We start from the raw sequence: 21,204 nt of genomic DNA on the forward strand, positions 1-21,204 counted from the left end.
TTCATGATGACGGTGAGTGCTACGGGGCGATAGTAATTTAGCTCAGTTAGCTTTAGCCTTAGCTTTCTTGGGAACAGGAACAATGGTGGCCCTCTTGAAGCATGTGGGAACAGCAGACTGGGATAAGGATAGATCGAATAAGTCCGTAAACACACCAGCCAGCTTGTCTGCGCATGCTCTTAGGACACGGCTAGGGATGCCGGGCCGGCAGCCTTGAGAGGGTTCACTCACGTTGGCTGCAGTGAAGGAGAGCCCGCAGGTTTTGGAAGCGGGCCGTGTCGGTGGCACTGTCTTGTCCTCAAAGTGAGCAAAGAAGGGCTTGCAAACAATTACAGACTACAAAGGGAAGCATAGCCGAGAGCTGCCCAGTGACAGAAGCCTACCAGACGAGCTAAACTACTTCTATGCTGTGTGTGTGGTAAAGGTGGTCCAGAGATCTTTGCTGAAACGGATTTAAGTTTCCCTGCATTAAAGTCTCCGGCTACTAGGAGCAACACCCCTGGATCAGCGTTTTTCTTGTTTGCTTATGGCCTGAATACAGCTCATTTAATGCTGTCTTAGTGCCAGCCTCAGTCTGTGGTGGTATGTAAAGAGCTATGAAAAATACAGATGAAAACTCTCTAGGTATTTGTATTTATTCTCAATCCCTATTAACTGCTACCAAAGCAGCAGCTACTCTTCCTGGGGTCCAGCAAAATTAAGGCAGTTTATACAATTTTAAAACATTACAATACAATTCACAGATTTCACACACTGTGTGCCCTCAGGCCCCTACTCATCCACTACCACATATCTACAGTACTAAATCCATGTGTATGTATGTTATTTTGTGTGTGTATGTATTAGAGGTCGACCGATTATGATTTTTCAACGCCGATACCAATTATTGGAGGAACAAAGAAAATGTTTATATTTGTAATAATGACAATCACAACAATACTGAATGAACACTTCTTTTAACTTAATATAATACATCAATTTAGCCTCAAATAAATAATGAAACATGTTCAATTTGGTTTAAATAATGCAAAAACAAAGTGTTGGAGAACAAAGTAAAAGTGCAATATGTGCCATGTAAGAAAGCTAACGTTTAAGTTCCTTGCTCAGAACATGAGAACATATGAAAGCTGGTGGTTCCTTTTAACATAAGTCTTCAATATTCCCAGGTAAGAAGTTTTAGGTTGTAGTTGTTATAGGAATTATAGGACTATTTCTCTCTATACCATTTGAATTTCATATACCTTTGACTATTGGATGTTCTTATAGGCACTTTAGTATTGCCAGTGTAACAGTATAGCTTCCATCCCTCTCCTCACCGCTACCTGGGCTCGAACCAGGAACACATCGATAACAACCATCCTCGAAGCAGCGTTACCCATCGCTCCACAAAAGCCGCGGCCATGCAGAGCAAAGGGAACAACTACTCCAAGTCTCAGAGCAAGTGATGTTTGAAACGCTATTATCGCACACCCCGCTAACTAGCTAGCCATTTCACATTGGTTACACCAGCCTAATCTCGGGAGTTGATAGGCTTGAAGTCATAAACAGCGCTATGCTTGAAGCGTTGCGAAGAGCTGCTGGCAAAACGCACAAAAGTGCTGTTTGAATGAATGCTTACGAGCCTGCTGGTGCCTAGCATCACTCAGTCAGACTGCTCTGTCAAATCATAGACTTAATTATAACATAATAACACACAGAAATACGATCCTTAGGTCATTAATATGGTCGAATCCGGAAACTATAATTTCGAAAACAAAACGTTTATTCTTTCAGTGAAATACGGAACCGTTCCGTATTTTATCTAACGGATGGCATCCCTAAGTCTAAATATTGCTGTTACATTGCACAACCTTCAATGTCATGTCATAATTACGTACAATTCTGGCAAATTAGTTCACAATGAGCCAGGCGGCCCAAACTGTTGCATATACCCTGACTCTGCGTGCAATGAACGCAAGAGAAGTGACACAATTTCACCTGGTTAATATTGCCTGCTAACCTGGATTTATTTTAACTAAATATGCAGGTTTAAAAATATATACTACTGTGTATTGATTTTAAAAATGGCATTGATGTTTATGGTTAGGTACACATTGGAGCAACAACAGTCCTTTTTCGCGAATGCGCACCGCATCGATTATATGCAACGCAGGACACGCTAGATAAACTAGTAATATCATCAACCATGTGTAGTTATAACTAGTGATTATGATTGATTAATTGTTTTTTATAAGATACGTTTAATGCTAGCTAGCAACTTACCTTGGCTTCTTACTGCATTCGCGTAACAGGCAGTCTCCTCGTGGAGTGCAATGTAATCAGGTGGTTAGAGCTTTGGACTAGTTAACCGTAAGGTTGCAAGATTGAATCCCAGAGCTGACAAGGTAAAAATCTGTTGTTCTGCCCGTGAACAAGGCAGTTAACCCACCGTTCCTAGGCCGTCATTGAAAATAAGAATGTGTTCTTAACTGACTTGCCTAGTAACAGATTTCCGATTGTTATGAAAACTTGAAATCGGCCCTAATTAATCGCCCATTTCGATTAATCGGTTGACCTCTAGTATGCATGTCTGTGCCAATGTTTCTGTTGCTTCACAGTCCCCGCTGTTCCATAAGGTGTTTTTAATCTGTTTTTGAAATCTAATTTTACTGCTTGCGTCAGTTACTTGATGTGGAATAGAGTTCCATGTAGTCATGGCTCTATGTAGTACTGTTTGCCTCCCATAGTCTGTTCTGGACTTGGGGACTGTGAATAGACCTTTTGTGCTATGTCTTGTGGGGTATGCATGGATGTCCAGCTGTGTGCCAGTAGTGCTTTTAGTTTTAGAAATATTTAGGGATAACTTATTCCTTGCCACCCACTCTGAAACTACCTGCAACTCTTTGTTGAGTGTTGCAGTCATTTCATTCGCTGTAGTAGCTGATGTGTATAGTGTTGAGTCATATGCATGCAAAGAAACTACGGCTTAACTCAGTCAATGGCATGTCGTTAGTAAAAATTGGAAAAGCAAGGGGCCTAAACAGCTACCCTGGGGATTTCCTGATTCTAACTGGATTATATTTGATAGGCTTCCATTAAAGAACACCCTCTAAGTTATGTTAGACAAGTAACTCCTTTTCCACATTATAGGTGGCGGTGTAAAGCCATAACATATGTTTTTCCAGCAGCAAACTATGATCAATAATGTCAAAATCTGCATTGAAGTCAAACAAGCCCCCACAATAATTTTATCATCAATTTCTCTCAGCCAATTATCAGTCATTTGTGTAAGTGCTGTGCTTGTTGATTGTCCTTCCCTATAAGCATGCTGAAATTCGGTTGTCGATTTGTTTACTGTAAAATAGCATTGTATCTGGTCAAACACAATTTTTTCCAGAAGTTTACGAAGGGTTGGTAACAGGCTGATTGGTCGGTTATTTGTGCCAGTAAAGAGGGCTTTACTATTCTTGAGTAGCGCTTCCCTCCAGGCCTGAGGGCACACGGTCTCTAGTAGGCTTAAATTGAAGATGTGGCAAATAGTAGTGGCAAAATCGCCTGCTATTATCCTCCCTCAGTAATTTTCCATCTAGATTGTCAGATCCTGCTGGCTTGTCATTGTTGATAGACAACAATACTTTTTTCACCTCTTCCACACTGACTTTACAGAATTCAATTCAAGACAATTCTTGTCTTTCATAATTTGGTCCGATATACTTGGATGTGTTGTTGCTGGCATGTCTTCCCTAAGTTTGCTTATCTTGCCAATGAAAAAGTCATTAAAGTAGTTTGCAATATCAGTGGGCTTTGTGATGAATGAGCCATCTGATTCAATGAATGAAGGAGCCGAGTAGGCTTTTTTCCCCCAAAATGTAATTTGAGGTGCCCCAAAGCTTTTTACTATATTTCTTTATATAATTTATCTTTGTTTTGTAGTGTAGTTTCTTTTAATTTAGTTTAGTCACATGATTTCTTAATTTGCAGTATGTTTGCCAATCAGTTGGGCTGCCAGACTTAATTGCCATACCTTTTGTCTCTTCCCTCTCAACCATACAATTTTTCAATCCCCCATCAATCCAAGGGGATTTAACCGTTTTTATAATCATTTCATTAATGGGTGCGTGTTTTCCAGTTACTACTGGAATAAGTAGTTTCATAAATGTGTCAAGTGCAGCATCTGGTTGTTCCTCATTTCACACCCCAGACCAGAAAATATTCTTTACATCATCAACATATGAACCACTACAAAGCTTATTGTATGACCTCTTACACACACTATATTAGGCCCAGCCTTTGGAACTGTGGTGTTCCTAAATATGGCTGTTATATTGTGATCACTACATCCTTTGGATTTGGATACTGCTTTAAAGCAAATATCTGCAGCATTAGTAAAGATATGAACAATACATGTTGATGATTTAATTCCTGTGCTGTTTGTAACTACCCTGTTAGGTTGACGGACAACCTGATCCAGGTTGCAGGCACTGGTTACAGTTTGAAGTTTTTTAACTGAGCGGGCAGCTTGATGATAGCCAATCAATATTTAAATCACCCAGAAAATATACTTCTCTTTTGATATCACATACATTATCAAGCATTTCACACATATTATCCAGATACTGACTGTTAGCACTTGGTGGTCTATAGCAGCTTCCCATAAGAATGGGATTTAGGTGAGGCAGATGAACCTGTAGCCATATTACTTCAACAGTATTTAACATTAGATCTTCTCTAAGCTTTACAGGAATGTGGTTCTGAATATAGTGTGGTCTACAGCTTATCATGAAATACTCTACCTCAGGTGAACAATAGCTCGAGACTTAGATATCGCGCACCAGCTGTTATTTACAAAAATACATAGTCCGCCGCCCCTTATACATCATATAACCAGCCAGCTGTATGTTGATAGTGTTGTCGTTCAGCCACGACTCTGTGATGGATAAGATGTTACAGTATTGAATGTCCTGTTGGTAGTTTAGTCTTACGCGTAGGTCATTGATTTTATTCTCCAAAGATTGCACGTTTGCTAGCAGAGTGGATGGAAGTGGGGGTTTATTCGATTGCCTATGAATTCTCAGAAGGCAGCCTGCCCTCTGGCTCCTTTTTCTCTGCCTCCTCTTCAAGCAAATTGCGGGGATCTGGGCCTGTTCCCGAGAAAGCAGTATATTATTTGTGTTGGGCTGTCAGACTCGTTAAAGGTATAAAAAAAAGGATTCTGCCAGTCCGTGGTGAGTAATCGCAGTCCTGATGTCCAGAAGTCATTTTCGGTCATAAGAGACGGTAGCGGCAACATTATGTACAAAATAAGTTTTAAAAAATAAGTTACAAACAATGCAAATAAACAAACAAAAAACACAATAATTTGGGTACACATAGAACGTCAGCCTTCTTCTCCGGTGCCATTTTACTGAAGAGATAAATTATATTGCTTGCAGATGTGCATAATATTCTGAGAACCTAATCTAAAAGTTTTTAAAAATTCCAAATAACTAACATGTTGTTGTTGTAACCAGCCTAGACTACTGTAGCCAGCCTAGACTACTGCTCAAATGTATTGTAGTTGAGTAGCCAGCCTAGACTACTGCTCAAATGTATTGTAGTTGAGTAGCCAGCCTAGACTACTGCTCAAAATGTATTGTAGTTGAGTAGCCAGCCTAGACTACTGCTCAAAATGTATTGTAGTTGAGTAGCCAGACTAGACTACTGCTCAAATGTATTGTAGTTGAGTAGCCAGCCTAGACTACTGCTCAAATGTATTGTAGTTGAGTAGCCAGCCTAGACTACTGCTCAAATGTATTGTAGTTGAGTAGCCAGCCTAGACTACTGCTTAAATGTATTGTAGTTGAGTAGCCAGCCTAGACTACTGCTCAAATGTTGCTGTTATGGGCCTACATGTTTCTCCTTTTTTTATGGTCATTTATTGCAAGGTTTGTTTTTAGGTTATTCATTGTCAAGCTTTAAAAAACGAAGCTAGGCTGCAACATTTTAGTAGCCTAGCTAGGACTGTACTGTGTCTGTACACTTCCCTCCGCTGCGCGCTGTAAACCCGACACACAAAAGAAAAGAAAAAAACGGGACACGAAAGCAAAGCAATTGACAGTCCATTCACAGATGCGAGCGCATCAGGCAGTAATTTCAAAAAGTAGCTGACTCAGCTGTTGACTCATTTCTACTCGCGTGTGTGTCCTGTTTGTCCTTTAGTAGTCATTTATAACCATGTGTGAATATTTTATCTTTAACTTGTTGACTACCAAGATGACATTTTCTGTAGGCTACAGCCACGACCTGTTGGAACGGAAACTTGGCATGGACATTTAGCCAATACCACGTTTAAACTTTCGGTCTGTGCCATTAGTGATGACATGATACAGCGCACTGGCTGGCCCTTGTGTGTGTGGTAATGCACTGCGGTTTAGCGTGTATCACGTTGTAGTGCAGCGCATCACGGGCGGTATGGAAGCTGGCCAAAATGAATTGACAACCCAAATCATTGTGCGGGCTGGATAGAAATGTGCATTCTGTGGAACTGAACGCTTAAAACGCGTCTGCTAAATGGGATATAGTACACTGAACAAAAATATAACCGCCACATGCAACAATTTCAAAGATTTTACTGAGTTACAGTTCATAAGGAAGAGTCTATTGAAATAAATTCATTAGGCCCTAATCCATGGATTTCACACGACTGGGCAGGGGTGCAGCCATGGGTGGGTCTGGGAGGGAATAGGCCCACCCACTGGGGAGCCAGGCCCAGCCAATCAGAATTAGTTTTTCTCCACAAAATGGAGACAGGGATGTATTACAGACAGGGATGTAAACAAATTGTGCACAAAATTTGAGAGAAATAAGCTTCTTGTGTTTCAGGGGATATTTCTTTTCAGCTCATGCATTTATATTTTTGTTCAATGTATATCTGAGGAAGGCCAGCTCTCTCTCTACTACTGCTCAGTGATTAGTGCTTTTCTAGTTTGTTTCGTTTCGATTATTAAAAAATAATAACGGTTTTCGATTTCAGTTCCAATAAAAAAATTTAAACAAGAAATGTATTATGAAATAATGACAATACAATGATTAGAGCTTTCCAAGCCAAAAATAGTGAACATTAAATTGTCAAAACATTGTCTCTGTCAGGTCCACATTGGGTTGACATCAATAGAACATTTTTAAATTACTATGAAATAATAAAATATTTTAGTTGTGTATAGTACTTGGTTTTTATTTGATGACTTTATTATTTTTAATTCCTTAAAGTTATCATCTTGTGCTTGCTCAGGCAGTAGCAGCCTGCCAGCCAGACAGTTATCTCTGTGATCCCCATACTATACTGTCTTTAGTCATCCTATTTAGCTAGGCATACTTTCACAAACTCTCTTATCCTTTCTCTCATCATTGTGTTGTGTTCATTTCTCTCTCGTGTGGTTTGTGTGTTTCTAACCTAACGTAATCGGTTAATCACTCAACACTACTCTTTACTGTATATGCAGGCATCTGGTGATGCCAATGAGACTAATCAGAGTTATTTTTGTATTTCTCGCTCTCTCCCTCAGGCGGGGAGCCCCACCTCCGTCAACGCCCCCTGCAACTTCTCACGAACGTCGGTCACCCCCTCCAACCAGGACATCTGCAGGTACTGTACACACACCTTTAAATAATAACCTTTGAACTCTAACCCCCTGACCTTTAACCCTCCAACCATGACATCTGCTGGTTTACATCCTTCAATTGCATTGGGCTGCTGAGGGCAAGGCAGACCCATGGATAGTTGATATTATGAAAGACGGGTCACAGATGCTGTTGCCTGATGCCAAACAGAATAGATAGGAGCTAGAGTTGGAAGTGAGGAGTACTACACTGTACTGAAGAAGAACACTTTATTGTCCATTGTCACATTGTCTGCTTTACACCAACCACCTTGTTTCCCTGTTTTAATTCTCCTTCCTGTTTTCTTTCTTTGAATGCACGCTGGCCTTTTGTTTCATTTCTCTTTTTTCTACCCCTCTCTCCTCCCTCCTGCTTGTCTCTCTCCTCCCTCCTGCTTGTCTCTCTCCTCCCTCCTGCTTGTCTCTCTCCTCCCTCCTGCTTGTCTCTCTCCTCCCTCCTGCTTGTCTCTCTCCTCCCTCCTGCTTGTCTCTCTCCTCCCTCCTGCTTGTCTCTCTCCTCCCTCCTGCTTGTCTCTCTCCTCCCTCCTTCCTTGTCTCTCTCCTCCCTCCTGCTTGTCTCTCTCCTCCCTCCTGCTTGTCTCTCTCCTCCCACCTGCTTGTCTCTCTCCTCCCTCCTGCTTGTCTCTCTCCTCCCTCCTGCTTGTCTCTCTCCTCCCTCCTGCTTGTCTCTCTCCTCCCTCCTGCTTGTCTCTCTCCTCCCTCCTGCTTGTCTCTCTCCTCCCTCCTGCTTGTCTCTCTCCTCCCTCCTGCTTGTCTCTCTCCTCCCTCCTGCTTGTCTCTCTCCTCCCTCCTGCTTGTCTCTCTCGTCCCTCCTGCTTGTCTCTCTCCTCCCTCCTGCTTGTCTCTCTCCTCCCTCCTGCTTGTCTCTCTTCTCCTCTCTCCTGTACCGGTTTTCCGCTATCATCCACCTGTCCATGCCTTCATCCCTCCACTCCTCCAACTTCCATCCCTTCATCCCTCCACTCCTCCAACTTCCATCCCTTCATCCCTCCACTCCTCCAACTTCCATCCCTTCATCCCTCCACTCCTCCAACTTCCATCCCTTCATCCCTCCACTCCTCCAACTTCCATCCCTCCACTCCTCCAACTTCCATCCCTTCATCCCTCCACTCCTCCAACTTCCATCCCTTCATCCCTCCACTCCTCCAACTTCCATCCCTTCATCCCTCCACTCCTCCAACTTCCATCCCTTCATCCCTCTATCCCTCCACTCCCTCACACACAGCCTTACCGCCACATCTCCAGATCAGTGCTCCCAGAAGCCTTTGCAGACCGCTGTGGTTCTATTGAACTCAAACGGCAAAACCTCTCAGGGGTCAGGAGGAGACATCTCCATGACAACGCTCTGCCTGGATGCACCCCCAGCCTTCAAGCCCCCCAAAGCCCGGGGCGGGGTCACATTCGGAACGGAATGGTTTTCATTGCTCCGCCCCTCCACAGTCAATGGGACACTGAAGTTTTCTCGCTCTCTGAACGATGTTGGCCAGCGCATGGATAGTCTCTGTAGTGGACTGCACTTCATAGACCGGACCTGTTCTGAAGGAGAGCTGGAGGTTAAACCCGAACCACCCAACACGGACCGGAAGTCCAAGGCACTCAACGGCAAAGCAGCCACACTCCCACACCAGGCCTCAAACCTACCTTCGTTCCCCACGCACACACACACCCACACACACCCTCACCTCGTCCCCTCGTTCACCAACAACTACAAATACCTCAACCCCCAACACTGCCTCCAACCTCCCTCTACCGGCGTCCCCCCTCCTCCTCCTCCTAACTCCCAGCTCCACCCTCCCAGCTCCAACCTCCTCCGCCTCTTCCTCCCTTTCTCTCGCTCCTCTACTTCGGCCAGTCTCCAGTGTTCTGAGCTGGGGAGCTACGATTCCCGCCTCCACATCGCCAAATCCTCCAGCGCCCTGATGGGGGGCAGTGAGCCTCCCCTGGGGGGAGCAGAGGACCTCTTGGGGGATGATGAGGTGTTCGAGATCCCCAAGGGAAGGACAGGGGCTGGAATCCCAGGAAGAGATGCTGGAGGCGGGGTAGTGGCTCTCCTCGGGGAAGCCCCCCTCTGCTACATGGACGAAGACAGCGATCTGGACCAGTTTTCGTTTCTGGACCAGTGTTCGTCACCCACCCACTCAGAGAAAACAGGGCCTCTCACGCCAGGCCCGCTCTCTCCCTATTCGCTGTCCGGAGACTGCTGCAGGTGGGTGATTCCTGGATTGTCACCCTGTGCTGTTTTGTGGTAGAGTTCCATAGAATGCCATTGCTGGATCCTGCTCACCCCTCCTGGGACGTGACGTAGTAGAGTCCTGTCCAGCCCATCCTGTGAAGTGGTAGAGCCTGAACACCCCTGTGACGTGACATGGAAGTAGAGTCCTTTGGTCCACCCCTGTTCAAACTTGCGGTGGTAGAGTCCTGTGGTCCACCCCCTTTTCACCTTCTGGTGGTAGATTCCTTCACGCCACACACTCCCTGCCCCCGCTCAAATTAGGTAGTTGTTCTGGGAAAGCCTGAACACCCCTGTGACGTGGAAGTAGAGTCCTGTGGTCCACCCCCTTTCAACCTTGTGGTGGTAGAGTCCTGTGGTCCACCCCCTTTCAACCTTGTGGTGGTAGATTCCTGTGGTCCACCCCCCTTCAACCTTGTGGTGGTAGATTCCTGTGGTCCACCCCCCTTAAACCTTGTGGTGGTAGAGTCCTGTGGTCCACCCCCTTTCAACCTTGTGGTGCTAGATTCCTGTGGTCCACCCCCCTTCAACCTTGTGGTGGTAGAGTCCTGTGGTCCACCCCCTTCCAACCTTGCGATGGTAGAGTCCTGCGGTCCACCCCTTTCCAACCTTGCGGTGGTAGAGTCCTGTGGTCCACCCCCTTTCAACCTTGTGGTGGTAGTTTCCTGCACGCCACACACTCCCTGACCCAGCTCAAATGAGGTAGTTGTCCTCGGAGAGAGGAACATGAGCTCTCTGGGAGTGGGTTCAGGCTAGGGATCAACAGGCAGATTATTGGCTTCAAATAGCCTTATAAGGTATGACACACAGACGTATACACGCATACATGTATACACACACACACTTTGTGTCAGACCAAGGTCGGGTAGCTCATGACCTGACTCGTGTCAGGAGTATGTACTGCATAGGCAAGTGTAGGTGTGTGAGTGCAAGGCTTGCGTGGGTGTGTTTTATTTTTCTACTTGCTAAGTAGGATTTAAATGATTAAGTCTGGCAATCCACAGGGACAGGCAGACAGACAGACAGACAGACGGGCAGACAGACAGAGAGACAGGCAGACAGAGAGAGGGGTGCGGATGGTGTTCTGACTTGACAGACAGACAGAGAGAGAGAGAGAGGGAAGTAGAGAGAGACAGAGACAGACGAACACACAGACACAGGTGGATGGTGTCCTGACTTGTTACTCCCTATAGAGACCAAGACAAGTATAGAACCTTAAGGAGCTTTGATTACACTCTATTCCTAAAGTGGTGCACTATAAAGAGTAATAGGGTGCCATTTGGGATGTACTCATGGATTGAGATCACTACTGACACTTCCTGTTTGTATTTGTATTTATTATGGATCCCCATAGCAGCTACTCTTCCTGGGGTCCCGCAAAATTAAGGCAGTTTATACAATTTTAAAATAGTACAATACATTCACAGATTTCACAACACACTGTATGCCCTCAGGCCCCTACTCCTCCACTACCACATATCTACAGTACTAAATCCATGTGTATCTATAGTGTGTGTGTGTGTGTGTGTGTGTGTGTGTGTGTGTGTGTGTGTGTGTGTCTGTGCCAATGTTTGTGTTGTTTCACAGTCCCCATAAGGTGTTTTTTAATCTGTTTTTTAAATCTAATTTTACTGCTTGTGTCAGTTACTTGATGTGGAATAGATTTCCATGTAGTCATGGCTCTATGTAGTACTGTGTGCCTCCCATTGTCTGTTCTGGACTTGGAGACTGTGAAGAGACCTCTTGTGGCATGTCTTGTGGGATATGCATGGGTGTCCGAGCTGTGGGCCAGTAGTTTAGACAGACAGCTTGGTGCATTCAACATGTCAATAACTCTCATAAATAAAAGTAGTGATTAAGTCAATCTCTCCTCCACTTTCAGCCAGGAAAGATTGACATGCATATTATTAATATTAGCTCTCCAAGAGCCAGCCGTGCTGCCCTGTTCTGAGCCAATTGCAATTTTCCTGTCCTTTTTTGTGGCACTTGACCACACGACTGAACAGTAGTCAAGGTACGACAAAACTAGGACCTGTAGGACCTGCCCTGGGGACAGATACAACAAATGTCACTGCAAAATAAAACAATTCTGCAAACACCTCCAAATACATTTGATCAAGTTCACTATTGCGACAGTATTTCCTTTAGATACTGTCTTGTCCTAATTCCAATACTTCCAAATTATACATATATTGTAATGCTCGTTCATGACAAGTCTGAATTAAAACAGGAAGGACCTGCCGCTTTATTATAGACAGACTTCTCCCCATCTTAGCTACAACTGCATCAATATGTTTTGACCATGACAGTTTACAATCTAGTGTTTCTCCAAGCAGTTCAGTTCTCAACTTGCTCAATTTCCACATTATTTATTACAAGATTTAGTTGAGGTTTAGGGTTTAGTGAGTGTTTTTCCAAATACAATGCTTTTAGTTTTATAAATATTTATTATAACTATATATTATATAACTATAATATTATAACTTATTCCTTGCCACCCACTCTGAAACTAACTGCAGCTTTTTGTTGAGGGTTGCAGTCATTTTAGTCGCTGTAGTAGCTGACGTGTATAGCGTTGAGTCATCTGCATACATAGAAACTCTGGCTTTACTCAAAGTCAGTGGCATGTCGTTAGTAAAAATTGGAAAAAGCAAGGGGCCTAAACAGCTACCCTGGGGATTTCCTGATTCTAACTGGATTATATTTGATAGGCTTCCATTAAAGAACACCTTCTGTGTTTCATTAGACAAGTAACTCTTTATCCACATTATAGCAGGGGGTATTAAGCCATAACACAGGTTTTTCCAGCAGCAGACTATGATCAATAATGTCAAAAGTTGCACTGAAGTCTAACAAGACAGCCCCCACAATCAATTTCTCTCAGCCAATCATCAGTCATTTGTGTAAGTGCTGTGCTTGTTGAGTGTCCTTCCATATAAGCATGCTGAAATTCTGTTGTCGATTTGTTTACTGTAAAATAGCATTGTATATGGTCAAACACATTTTTTTCTAGAAGTTTACTAAGGGTTGGTGACAGGCTGATTGGTCAGATATTTGAACCAGTAAAGGGGGCTTTACTATTCTTGGGTAGTGGCACACACTCTCTAGTAGGCTTAAATTAAAGATGCGGCAAATAGGAGTGGCAATATCGTCAGCTATTATCCTTAGTAATTTTCCATCTAGATTTTCAGACCCTGGTGGCTTGTCATTGTTGATAGACAACAATATTTTTTTTCACCTCTTCCACACTGACTTTCTGGATTTCAAAAGTACAATTCTTGTCTTTCATAATTTGGTCGAATATACTTGGATGTGTAGTGTCTGCGTTTGTTGCTGGCATGTCATCCCTAAGTTTGCTTATCTTGCCAATGAAAAAGTCATTAAAGTAGTTTGCAATATCAGTGGGCTTTGTGATGATTCAATGAATGAAGGAGCCGAGTTAGCTTTTTTCCCCAAAATGTCATTTGAGGTGCCCCAAAGCTTTTTACTATATTTATTTATATAATTTATCTTTGTTTCGTAGTGTAGTTTCTTTTAATTTAGTTTGGTCTCATGATTTCTTAATTTGCAGTGCGTTTGCCAGTCAGCCAGACTTAATTGCCATACCTTTTTCCTCTTCCATCCCAACCATACAATTTTTCAATCCCTCATCAATCCAAGGGGATTTAACAGTTTTTACAGTCATTTTATTAATGGGTGCGTGCTCAGTAGTAACTGGAATAAGTAGTTTCATAAATGCATCAAGTGCAGCATCTGGTTGCTCCTCATTACCCACCACAGACCAGCAAATATTATTTACATCATCAACATATGAATCACCACAAAACTTATTGTATGACCTCTTACACACTATATTAGGCCCAGCCTTTGGTTTTCCTAGATATGGCTGTTATATTATGCCTTGCCACCCACTCTGTTCATTCTGCTCCACTCTGTCCTGGCTGCTAGCCTAATGCAACAGTCTTTCTGACACATTATTGGAGTGACTCTCCCCGGTTCGGCTTGAATCTGAACAAGAGGCAATGATTAGAAATCGAGCCAGCGCAAATGTGTTACCAATGGAAAGGAGATGTTATAGATCAATGCTGACTTGTACGGACGTACCACTCAGAGCAGAGAAAACTGAGAAGGTTTTTCCATTGAAACAATGGTATTATATTATTAAACACAGTGTAGAGGAGGACGTTATTCAACTGCTTATTGGATGTTGACTGTGTGATCAGGGTGTATGAGGGAGGAACAGAGGAGGAACAGAGGAGAGCTTTAGATGTGACTGTCATCAGGGGCCTCATTTATGAAAGTTGTGTTCTAAAACATGCATATGCTACATTTTTCACGCAATAGTTGGCTTTTATAAAAACTTAATTTGACATGTGAATGTGCTTATCCTCCCGTAAACGATCATGCGGTCAAATAGTTTCTAATGGTTGAAGTCTTGCATTGCAAGAAGGTAATAGTAGACTAGTAGTAGACTCCTAATATTCAATTGAACAACCTCTATTCATCAGGGCATGGACTCTGCAAGGTGTTGAAAGGGTTCCAAAGGGATGCTGGCCCATGTTGACTCCAATGCTTCCCACAGTTGTGTCAAGTTGGCTGGCCGTTCTTGATACAAACAGGAAACTGTTGAGTGAAAAAAATAGGGGCGTTTCAGTTCTTGACACAAACCTTTGTGCCTGGCACCTATTACCATACCCTGTTCAAAGGCACTTATTTTGTCTTGCCCATTCACCATCTGAACGGCACACATACACAATCCATGTCTCAATTGTCTGAAGGCTTAAAATTCTATCTTTAACCTGTCTCCTCCCCTTCATCTACACTGATTTGAGGTGGATTTAACAAGTGACATCAATCATAGTTTTCACCTGGATTCACCTGGTCAGTCTGTCATGGAAAGAGCAGGTGTTCTTAATAACCATTGCAGAATAAATTCTTCACCTTTTCTGGCCATGATTATTTAATATTCCCAAAGTAGCCATACAACAAATGACCATCCTCATCGGACTGGTCCACAACAATTTGCAAAAACAATAGACTGTTAGAAAGGGTCACCCGCTGGGCACAGACATCAATTTAACGTCCATTCCACGTTAGTTCAATATCATTTCATTGAAATGATGTGAAAGCATAGTTGATTCAACCAGTGTGTGCCCTGGGGACAGATACAACAAATGTCACTGCAAAATAAAACAATTCTGCAAACACCTCCAAATACATTTGATCAAGTTCACTATTGCGACAGTATTTCCTTTAGATACTGTCTTGTCCTAATTCCAATACTTCCAAATTATACAGATATTATAATGCTCGTTCATGACAAGTCTGAATTAAAACAGGAAACTTGTATGTTTGGCGGGCGCCAAGTTTAAAGACAGATAGATTATGAAATATTCATACAGAGAGCGAGAGAGGGATTAGGAAAAATCATTCTGTTTACATCATGTTTCCCACTGGCATTTGAATGCGTTTCATGTTGAGATGCTCTGCTAGTGTCCATGGCACTTACCATCTCACTATCTCTGCTCAAGAAGGTGTGTTCTGGCTGACAAAGCTAGGCAAATTGAATCCCTGTTTCTATCATATTCCCAGCCAGCAGTGTATCACATGCTAGTCTATTTACCTCAATTTTGTCCCCACTCAACAGTCTGGTAAAACATCATCTCACACACTATCTGAATACTATTCTAAATGTCTCATGCTTTATGACTACTGTTATGGAGTCAGACTGGTATGGTACATGTTTCTCAGTGATTTGCAGGGCCGCAAACAAACACCACACACACACTCTCCCTCCACGCCTCTCTCCTCTTCTCCTCCCCAGCCATAATCACTAAGAACTACCTCCTCTCTCTCCCTCCATCCCACTCTCCTCTTCTTCTCCCCAGCCATAACCACTAAGAACTATCTCCTCTCTCTCCCTCCACGCCTCTCTCCTCTTCTCCTCCCCAGCCATAACCACTAAGAACTATCTCCTCTCTCTCCCTCCACGCCTCTCTCCTCTTCTCCTCCCCAGCCATAACCACTAAGAACTATCTCCTCTCTCTCCCTCCACGCCTCTCTCCTCTTCTCCTCCCCAGCCATAATCACTAAGAACTACCTCCTCTCTCTCCCTCCATCCCACTCTCCTCTTCTCCTCCCCAGCCATAACCACTAAGAACTATCTCCTCTCTCTCCCTCCACGCCTCTCTCCTCTTCTCCTCCCCAGCCATAACCACTAAGAACTATCTCCTCTCTCTCCCTCCACGCCTCTCTCCTCTTCTCCTCCCCAGCCATAACCACTAAGAACTACCTCCTCTCTCTCCCTCCACGCCTCTCTCCTCTTCTCCTCCGCAGCCATAAACCCCTAAGAACTATCTCCTCTCTCTCCCTCCACGCCTCTCTCCTCTTCTCCACCCCAGCCATAACCACTAAGAACTACCTCCTCTCTCTCCCTCCACGCCTCTCTCCTCTTCTCCTCCCCAGCCATAACCACTAAGAACTACCTCCTCTCTCTCCCTCCACGCCTCTCTCCTCTTCTCCTCCCCAGCCATAACCACTAAGAACTACCTCCTCTCTCTCCCTCCATCCCAATCTCTCCTCTTCTCCTCCCCAGCCATAACCACTAAGAACTACCTCCTCTCTCTCACTCCCTCCATCCCAATCTCTCCTCTTCTCCTCCCTAGCCATAATCACTAAGAACTACCTTCCCTCTCTCCCTCATCCCAATCTCTCCTCTTCTCCTCCCTAGCCATAATCACTAAGAACTACCTTCCCTCTCTCCCTCCAACCCACTCTCTCCTCTTCTCCTCCCCAGCCATAACCAATAGAACTACCTCCTATCTATCCTTCCTCCATCCCTCCACGCCTATCTCCTCCTTAGTCTGTTTTTGAGGAAGTCATAATGCTGTTCTGTTTTCCCTCCTCCTTTCTTTATGTTGTCATTTAATCACACCTACCTCCCCGACTCAACCTAGATGTGTGTGTGTGTGTGTGTGTGTGTGTGTGTGTATAGGGAGAGGGTGTGTGTGTATAGGGAGAGGGTGTGTGTGTATAGGGAGAGGGTGTGTGTGTATAGGGAGAGGGTGTGTGTGTATAGGTAGAGGGTGTGTGTGTGTATAGGGAGAGGGTGTGTGTATAGGGAGAGGGGGTGTGTGTGTATAGGTAGAGGGGGTGTGTGTGTATAGGGAGAGGGTGTGTGTATAGGGAGAGGGTGTGTGTATAGGGAGAGGGTGTGTGTGTGTATAGGGAGAGGGTGTGTGTGTATAGGGAGAGGGTGTGTGTGTGTATAGGGAGAGGGTGTGTGTGTGTATAGGGAGAGGGTGTGTGTGTGTATAGGCAGAGGATGTGTGTGTGTATAGGGAGAGGGTGTGTGTGTGTATAGGGAGAGGGTGTGTGTGTGTATAGGGAGAGGGTGTGTGTGTGTATAGGGAGAGGGTGTGTGTGTATAGGGAGAGGGTGTGTGTGTGTATAGGGAGAGGGTGTGTGTGTATAGGGAGAGGGTGTGTGTGTATAGGGAGAGGGTGTGTGTGTATAGGGAGAGGAGGTGTGTGTGTATAGGGAGAGGGTGTGTGTCTGGAGGTAATAACACTGTATCAGTAACTGACTGGAGGTAATAACTCTGTATCAGTAACTGCCTGGAGGTAATAACTCTGTATCAGTAACTGCCTGGAGGTAATAACTCTGTATCAGTAACTGCCTGGAGGTAATAACTCTGTATCAGTAACTGTCTGGAGTGCAGAAATTACTGAAGCTGGAGACTCATGTCTCCCTCACTAGCTTTAAGCACCAGCTGTCAGAGCAGCTTACAGATTACTGCACCTGTACATAGCCCATCTGTAAATAGCCCATCCAACTACCTCGTCCCCATATTGATTTCGTTTTTTTTGCTCCTTTGCACCCCAGTATCTCTACTTGCACATTCATCTTCTGCACATCTATCACTCCAGTGTTTAATTGCTATATTGTAATTATTTTGCCACTATGGCCTATTTGCACACACATGCATATAGCCTTTTTCTATTGTATTATTGTCTGGAAGTAATAACTGTCTGGAGGTAATAACTCGGTATTATTTACTGTCTGGAGGTAATAACTCTGTATTATTTACTGTCTGGAGGTAATAACTATGTATCAGTAACTGTCTGGAAGTAATAACTTTATCATTAACTGTCTGTAAGTAATAACTGTCTGGGGGTAATAACTCTATCAGTAACTGTCTGGAAGTAATAACTTTATCATTAACTGTCTGTAAGTAGTAACTGTCTGGGGGTAATAACTCTATCATTAACTGTCTGGAAGTAATAACTGTCTGGGGGTAATAACTGTCTGGGGGTAATAACTCTATCAGTAACTGTCTGGGGCTAATAACTCTATCATTAACTGTCTGTAAGTAATAACTTTATCATTAACTGTCTGTAAGTAGTAACTGTCTGGGGGTAATACATTTATCATTAACTGTCTGGGGGTAATAACTCTATCAGTAACTGTCTGGAAGTAATAACTGTCTAGGGGTAATAACTGTCTGGGGGTAATAACTCTATCAGTAACTGTCTGGAAGTAATAACTGTCTGGGGGTAATAACTCTATCATTAACTGTCTGTAAGTAATAACTTTATCATTAACTGTCTGTAAGTAATAACTGTCTGGGGGTAATAACTCTATCAGTAACTGTCTGTAAGTAATAACTTTATCATTAACTGTCTGGGGGTAATAACTCTATCATTAACTGTCTGGAAGTAATAACTGTCTGGGGTTAATAACTCTATCAGTAACTGTCTGGGGTTAATAACTCTATCAGTAACTGTCTGGGGGTAATAACTCTATCAGTAACTGTCTGGGGGTAATAACTCTATCAGTAACTGTCTGGGGGTAATAACTCTATCAGTAACTGTCTGGAAGTAATAACTTTATCAGTAACTGTCTGGGGGTAATAACTCTATCATTAACTGTCTGGAAGTAATAACTGTCTGGGGTTAATAACTCTATCAGTAACTGTCTGGGGGTAATAACTCTATCAGTAACTGTCTGGGGGTAATAACTCTATCAGTAACTGTATGGGGGTAATAACTCTATCAGTAACTGTCTGGAAGTAATAACTTTATCAGTAACTGTCTGGAAGTAATAACTTTATCATTAACTGTCTGGGGGTAATAACTCTATCAGTAACTGTCTGTAAGTAATAACTTTATCAGTAACTGTCTGGAAGTAATAACTCTATCAGTAACTTTCTATAGGCTGTAACAACAAACTGTGGAGTAAGTCAAGGGGTGTGTATGGATACTTTCTGAAGGCACTGTATATATCTTTTTTATTGAAGCTTTATTTAAGTCATGTAAGAACAAGTTCTTATTTATAATGATGACCTACCAGGGAACAGTGGGTGCCTTGTTCAGGGGCAGAATGACAGATTTTTACATTGTCAGCTCGGGGATTCGATCCAGCAACCTTTCGGTTACTGGCCCAACGTTCTAACCACTAGGCTAGCTGTCGTCCCAATAGCTGTGTATCTGCTATGGTGTACTTATCTGTGTCTGTAACTGACCCTGTGTGTCTGTGTCTCTCTCTGTAGGATCTGTCACTGTGAAGGAGATGATGAGAGCCCGTTGATAACACCGTGCCACTGTACGGGCAGCCTGCGTTTCGTCCACCAGGCGTGCCTGCAGCAGTGGATCAAGTCCTCAGACACACGCTGCTGTGAACTTTGCAAGTACCAGTTCATCATGCAGACCAAGCTGAAACCCCTGCGCAAGGTGAGACAGAAGGACTGTGTGTGTGTTTGTGTGTTTGTGTGTGTGTGTGTGTGTGTGTGTGTGTGTGTGTGTGTGTGTGTGTGTGTGTGTGTGTGTGTGTGTGTGTGTGTGTGTGTGTGTGTGTGTGTGTGTGTGTGTGTGTGTGTGTGTGTGTGTGTGTGTGTGCGGGTGTGCGCAGTGTTTTTGTCTAGCATCGGCTGTTGGCTACAGCATATAGCCGGTTGCACACTCATTTTCAGCTGGATACTTTCTTCACTTAAATTATCTAAGCAAGTTTTTACCATTCGCAAGTCAGAAACAACGTTAGCCAAGCCCTCTCCCACTAGAATGAATGAAATGCATCTTCTAGCGATCTATTCATTGGACAGGAGCCTGTCAGGGAAACACAGTGATGACAGGGAAACACTGCTGGTTTGACAGTCTGCTGTCTGTCCCGCCTCCTGGTACCTGTGTGTCTGTGTTGTGTACGCAGTGGTTACATGTCTTTACATGGAGGAGAAAGCCTGCTGCTTCTTACCACAATGTGGTAACGATGAGTTGAAATCCACTCAGCCTATTGTTTTCTGGAAAAGTGATTTATTTTCTTTTGCGTGTTTGGTATGCAGCCACGAAGTGCTGGCACCTAGGCTTACTGTGGTTTGATTGACGAACAGCAAGCTTGACTAGTTTATACATGGTGTCAAACTGACAGAATGAAGTCCATCTCACGTATCCTTGCCATTCATAAATCACATAACGTAGTTATACTGTATTGCATCAGGACTTGCCAGTCCATCAGGACTTGCCAGACAGTGATGTTAAAGTTATCGACTGGTCAGTAGCCTACCCAATCGCATCGGTAAGAGAGACATACATTTGCATACTGGTAGGCTTTTTGGCGATTATCTTCAGATAAATAATGAAAACATTCGATGAAGACGGTGAATCCTCCTCACTGCAGAAACAATAGGTAGGCTAGTGGAGATAGAGCCTCACTCTGGTCCAAAATATGATCAAAGAATATGGATTGAATTGTTTTAAATGCTGATGATACTTACATGGTATTTTCAAAGATATTGATCCATGTCTACTGATTTAGTCAAAGTGTTGACAATGGACTAGTTGACTGTTCTGTGTAGCAAAGCCCGTATTTAACACCTGTTTCATTCCTCAGTCATACCTGTATTGCAGATAGCTGAGAACATTTCTCTTAAAAGGAAGATTGAAGCCTGTGCAAGTCAGCAGACTCTTACAAGATTCTTTAAGAATAAATATGTGGGTCAGTTGTCAAACAAGTGTTTTTTTTAGAATAAACAACATACTGCAATTCACAAACAGAGTTGCAAACACTTATTGAAATTCTTTCACTAGTTGACCGGTTCTATCTCGTCTCTTAACACGAATAGACCCCGAACTTCAGTCAGACTGTCACGTTCTCACCTTACTTCCTTTGTTATGTCTTTGTTTTAGTTTGGTCAGGGCGTGAGTTGGGGTGGGTTGTCTATGTTCTTTTTTCAATGTTATATTTTCTACGTGTTTGGCCTGGTATGGTTCTCAATCAGAGGCAGGTATCGTTCGTTGTCTCTGATTGAGAATCATACTTAGGTAGCGTTTTCCCACCTGTGTT

General features: G+C 43.5%; 1 protein-coding gene across 17 annotated transcripts in view; it reads left to right on the plus strand.

The window, feature by feature from the left end:
• The window catches only part of LOC110530763 (E3 ubiquitin-protein ligase MARCHF8), a 166,187-nt gene that overhangs the window by 111,993 nt on the left and 32,990 nt on the right, over positions 1 to 21,204 (plus strand). For 10 of the 17 annotated variants that reach the window (XM_036987107.2, XM_036987108.2, XM_090242718.1 and 7 more), the window contains 2 exons: positions 7,524 to 7,603; positions 19,418 to 19,598. In XM_036987107.2, coding sequence (XP_036843002.1) covers positions 7,524 to 7,603; positions 19,418 to 19,598 — 261 coding nt within the window. Of the gene's footprint in view, positions 1 to 7,523; positions 7,604 to 8,862; positions 9,844 to 19,417; positions 19,599 to 21,204 lie in introns of all 17 variants that reach the window. The other 7 variants (XM_090242657.1, XM_090242646.1, XM_090242667.1 and 4 more) reach the window with 1 other exon arrangement.

This window comes from Oncorhynchus mykiss, chromosome 1 (genome assembly GCF_057628025.1).
Source record: "Oncorhynchus mykiss isolate SJ-2025 chromosome 1, ASM5762802v1, whole genome shotgun sequence".
NCBI lineage: Eukaryota > Metazoa > Chordata > Actinopteri > Salmoniformes > Salmonidae > Oncorhynchus > Oncorhynchus mykiss.